We start from the raw sequence: 6,000 nt of genomic DNA on the forward strand, positions 1-6,000 counted from the left end.
TGACTACACATATGATGCTAAGTAAGCGAATTTTTGATAGATTTTTTAAGATAAAATTGTTGTATAGAGTTTATTATCGATATATTTCTAATATTTCATATATACAAAATTAATCATAACTTTTAATAAAAACCCAATAACTCGGTTCTGTTTTCATCATAAAATTCGTTTTAAAAAGTTCTTTAAAATATAATTCATTTATGATATATTTAAAATAATAGAGAATTAGTAAAAATAAGTTTTAATCGGTAAAAATACTTTCAGTTTAATAAAAATAATTTAAGTATGATATCGCATGTCTAAATATCCTGCATCATCAAAAGTGATTATATAGTCGTATTGGACATTCAAGCCAAAAGGTTTATCCTAAAATTCAATAAACAACCTGGGCATTGCCCAGGTCACAAAACTAGTATAATATATCAATCAAGACTAATGCAACAATATTACAATAAGGAGTACTGATGTAAAATTGTAAATGCAATAACTCATATCAATTATCAAACCATATGTGAATTCTTGTAAGATTTTTTTTATTATTTTTTTTCAATAAAAAGATTATATATAGATAAGTATAATCAGATAGTTAATTAAGGATTTGCTTCAAAATCATGGAAAACAAGTAGTAAAATACTTAACCTTTAAATTAAACCACAATGAATATGTAATTAGGCCCTATTTGAACCACCTACGATTGAGTCAAAATTGATCTGCTGATTTTGTATGGCAATTAATAGGCCTGTGAATTATGGTGAGGTGTTAGAGAAAATATAAAGAAGGTGCGGTACATCACCCATTTATCATAAGCTGAACTAGTTCCTTCTCCCAAAAGTAGCAAGCTAAACCTTGTTGCTTGCTACTTGCTCCTTAATTGCTAGCTTAGTCTCATCTATTTTATGATGCAATTGTTATTGTAGGATATGGATCACAATAACTGCTAAAAAGGCCATCGAAAATGTCCATGCTATTAATGTTATGACTTTTCCCCGATAAATGATCAAGAAAAAATATTAATAAATTACTCGAATGATCATTTGTTGAACCCATGAACAAGCCCACATGTAAGTGAAAGTGTTGTCCCACATTAAAAGAGTGTAAAAGTGAAGAGAAATATTGGGATATATATCTCACATTGAAGAAAAGAGAAAGCTGTATCCATCTTAAGGCTAAAGGATTATTCCCCTCATTGCCATATGATTTTGAGGTGTAACCTCTTTAGAAAATATAAATCAAATTATATTTGTATTGATCATGGAATGCAATGAATAGATTTCCATCTCAGGTTGTTATATGTGCTTCATTTGATTTACTCGTCTAATGATGCCCGATGTGAGCAGGTCTCACAATAAATCAGTATGGAACGAGAAAATGAGGAATATAAGTTTTGTTTGATTAATCCCACTAAGATTTACCCTTTTTGATAGTTTTACTATTAATTTAATACTGTAATTTAAATAAGAGTTGGGCCCTAGCGTCTTTTATTGCTTACTCCAACTTTGGGCCATCTGGAATTTCGAATATAAACCTAATATGGGTCTCACCTGATGGTTAAAAAAAATTAGTTGTTTGGGCCGGCCCGGGCCGGCCCACAACATGTTGAAAATTTTGTTCACAATGCTTTCTTTATTTTTGACAGGTACATTCAAAATGCATATCTTAAGTCAAAGAGATTAAACATAACCATTTTCGAGTCAATTGGTTATAGAAGGGGTTCTCCGGGTTTTTTTTTTTCCTTTCTTTTTATATGGAATAATTAGTCCTAACTCACATATGTGGCTTATTTTCTTAACATTATTAGATGAAAAACTAATAACTAGCCGTTTGCTTGGACTCATCGGCCAACCATGGCTGACCTAAGATTCAAACAATGATTTTAATTGATGTGTCTTCATCAATATCAATGAATCATTCATGTCAACATTAAACAACCTGTAGATTTATCAATAATAGCCCGTTAATTAACAAAATCATCAAATTTCTAACTTTGTGTGGTTGTTTAAGGCAACATTGCAAACTGATCAAGCTTGTAAATTGTACTTGTCTAATTGAAGAAAACAGTTCATCAATGTATCACAATATTTAAATACTAAGTATGCGTTGCGAATAAAAGTAAAAGTAAACAAAAATTGGGCATATTTATGAAATCAAAGTTAGAATAATCCAATAAACATAGTCGAGATTAGAAAATAATGTCAGTCAAGATCCCACAGCTAGATCTACTGCATGCTTAGTGATGTATATATATATTCGTCCAATTTAGACGGATTAGTTTTTCTAACGTTATCTATCACTTGGACTTCTTGTCGACATGTCATGAATCTATATTTTGTATACTTTAGTACGTTATAAAGTTCCATGAAGTCCAAAGTTCAATCGGTACAAATTTGATGGGATTATGTACTACGTCATATTATTAAAAACTTGTTTAACAATGTTTAGTCATATTGACTTAGAAAAATTATTTAATATTGAACACCTTTTAATCACCTTGAATAATGGTTTCAAAGAAGTACAAAGTACTAATATAAACAAAAATTATTTTTATATATACTCGTGACTTTTTACTTCCGGCCTCTCTCCGCCATTGACTTAGAAGAGGATTTGTTCAATTCATGTCATAATCTACTTTTATATCATTTATAATTTGAAAAATAATTGTACTCTCTTCAATCCGTCCATTTAACCAAAACAATAATAATGAGGTATTGCTAATCAATAGTACGTACTTCTTAGAGTAAGCTAGGCAAGGCAGCGCTAGGACAAGCCAAGGTAATGTAACAAGACCAAGCCAAGGCAATACATATAAGACATGATAAAGAAGGGTAGGCCAAACATGAATTATGACATGGTTTCGAGCACCAAGCAGGCCTTCCGGGACCCTTTGACAAAACCCGAAAGAAATGTATAATCTTGTCGGGTTAAAAAAATGTTCTCCACAAGCCAATTATAACGATTAATACACAAAATCGAATTTAATTTAAAAATAAATTTCAACAGCGGTGTAAAAAACTAAAGGATAGTATATTATTAATGATGTTTGAAACCATATATGACCCAGCTAGATAGCTAGTCAATCACATAAAAGCTTATGGTGACCTTAGGTTAATGAAGAGAACCATATAATAAATAGCTAATTTGAAAGTTTAAAGACAAAGTGGTTGATTCCAACCACAAAAATGGCCTCCCATGACGTTATGGGATCCATGAGAAGCGCCTCAACCTCTTTCCTTTTCAAGTTCAAAACAGTCAAAAATTGTCTAAAACTAAAGGCTAAATTTAACCTTTTTAGACCAATTTTGGAAATTTTTTCCTACAATTAGAGTGAATTTGTGGGGAGTTCTCTGAAGTTATATAAGTTGGTTCGGAACCATAACAAGCCTACTAATCTGTTTATATAGCATCGAGAATGAGTTTGACTCAATTATGTGAGTATTTCAGAACTATATATGTTGCATTGATATTGAAAAGTTGCAAAAGATAATGGTTTCAATCATCAACTTGACATCTCAGGTTTCTATTAAAGATATCAGAATTGAGTTATCAATTATACCCAAATTACTCGCCCATTCATTAGTTATCATGCCATACCATACCATTGTATTGTTGATTCATGCATGTATTACATGGGCTGCTTATATTATATTATATTATATTGTTGTTTGTTACTCAATCCAATATTTTGTTGAATAAGTTTTGTACTTGTGACTCATCGTATGCATGCCCTCAATGTTTTAATTTCCAATAGCCCAACTTGTCGAAGATCTCATTAGCATAAGTTGAAATAATAATTGTGGCTAGATATTATTATCATTTCATTTCTTAATGTTTACAGCGTATTATCATAGTTGACAGTCCATAAACGATGATCTCACTTTGATTTTTTTTTTCTTCAAATTAAATTAAAGTTCATGCATTTTGACCTTATAATACATATTTTTCATTAACTTATTTTCCAGCAAGTACTATAGTCAAAAGTGGCTCCAAGTCTGCTTTTATTTACAAGAATTTCTAATAACGTTTATTACACATGCATGCATAAAGATCATGAATGATAAATGGCCTGGAAAAAAAAATAGTTAAAGAACCATTGACCGATCATTAATAGTCGGACTTGACTATTATTTGCTCAGAGTAATACAGAGTTACATTTTTGTAAATCTACCAACGGATGAACGGATTGATTTAATACACCGTTTGTCCCATAATTTTTTTTTTTTCTTGTAAATACACATCCGAACATGCTCGGGTAAAGAACTAGTAAAAGTATATATTATTAGTCGAGGCATGCAATCTTTTATTAATAATCAAAGAAGAAAGGATTTTAAAAAATTCTACAATCAAAGGGTAAAAAAATGAAAAATCTAGAATTATGAAAGTCGATCTACATTATTTATCAAGATCGGAAGAAGTAATATATTTATATAAGAAACTCTAAAAGGAATTAAAGTAATCAAAGAACGAAGATTGAAGACTTCATGTCATACGAGCCAATGTAACCCAACTTGGTGGAGGCCAAGAAAATAGCTTAGAATCTTCCAAATATTCTTCCAACGCCCCAAAAATTCCTTTTTCAAAATCAAAAACACCAACTTCATCACTCTTCCACTCAAAATCATCCATTTTATCCAAATCTCCCACTTTAATCTCCAAATAACATGAATCCTTATTGTCTAAGTTCTTAAAATGAAAGTATATGCAATTACCTTTGCAAACTTTTAAACCAATAGCGGAAAATGAAGAATGGTTGCTCAAAAAAATTGCATGCCCCTCTAAATCCTTAACCAAATCCCACTTTTGTTTCTCCTTATCGAGTTTGAAAATCTCAACACCGTGTACCTTTATCAATTTAGGAGTGATATCAGTATACAAGTCTACCATTAACAGATCATCAGCTACTTTCACTAGACATTTTTTATCGCCGCCAATGATAGCATTTTTTAGCAATGTTACTATGACGGAAGAACCAATAACCTTAATGGCTACAGTTCTACCGGAGTTGGTAACAGCATAAAATGTACCATCGAACTCTACTACATCCACGTAGTGCAACGACCAATCGTTAACAAATATGCTCCGATCATCATAACCTAAAGTGTAATCATCCAAAAACGTCCATGATTCAATTTTGGACCGGTACATGAGTAACTTACCCGTGTTATGTGTACACAAAATGACGTAATCGTTAACATTATTAGAATTAAGGAAGGTAACAGCTACCTTTTGATGCTCCATGTTGTAGTAATCCATGTTTTCTGTACTAGGATTACTAATAACGTTACGTAACACATACTCATAACCCAACTCCTTGATTTTAATGTTGGTTAGATCCAACTTCCTAGGAAGATTTGGTGCTAACTGTTTGATGAGGGTCCTAGAGAAAGGATTGAACAAATGGACCGCCCCCGGGTTGTGCTCTTCAGTCTTGATGAGCCACCCGCGGCCATCGTGGTCATCGAAAGAGGGAGAAAGATGGGTAAATGTGTGTTTGGTGAGTCGGAGGTCACAATGATGGACATTAGAGTTGAGGAATTTTATAGGAGGGAAAAATATGGGTAGTGTTTTGGGGATGGCGGACCGCCACGTGGAACAGACAGAACGGAAGTGACGAGTGTCAGACGGGGTGTCAAAGCCGGTGGCAACGAGATCGAGGAGCTCCGGAGGGAGATCAGACCAATATGCCATGGCTTAGCTAGGTTAGTTGGTGTTTAGGGTTTTGGAAGTAGAAGGTATATATTGAGTTGAATAGAAATGTGCTTACTTTGATGTAGTATTTAAATGGAATCAAGAAAATGTGACAGCCCACCTTTTGAGAAAATAATACAAGTGTTTAATAATTAGATAATCAAAGCTAAAAAGGAGGGCGAATCTTAAGTATTAGTCAATAGTACTAGTATTATTGTCAATTCTATGTCCTAAATTCCTAATCAAGATTACGCAATTGCATGTAGAATAGGACAAAGGTTTTGATCCAATGCATATTACGCCGTAGAAAATTACAGG

General features: G+C 32.5%; 1 protein-coding gene across 1 annotated transcript; it reads right to left on the reverse strand.

The window, feature by feature from the left end:
• Window positions 1-3,799: 3,799 nt before the first annotated feature.
• Window positions 3,800-5,724, reverse strand: LOC110718422 (F-box protein SKIP23-like). Its single transcript, XM_021897255.1, has one exon. The coding sequence runs from the start codon at window positions 5,680-5,682 to the stop codon at window positions 4,474-4,476; it is 1,209 nt and encodes a 402-aa protein (XP_021752947.1). The 5' UTR covers window positions 5,683-5,724; the 3' UTR covers window positions 3,800-4,473.
• Between the last annotated feature and the right edge of the window lie 276 nt (window positions 5,725-6,000).

This window comes from Chenopodium quinoa, unplaced genomic scaffold (assembly GCF_001683475.1).
Source record: "Chenopodium quinoa cultivar QQ74 unplaced genomic scaffold, ASM168347v1, whole genome shotgun sequence".
NCBI classification, from domain to species: domain Eukaryota; kingdom Viridiplantae; phylum Streptophyta; class Magnoliopsida; order Caryophyllales; family Amaranthaceae; genus Chenopodium; species Chenopodium quinoa.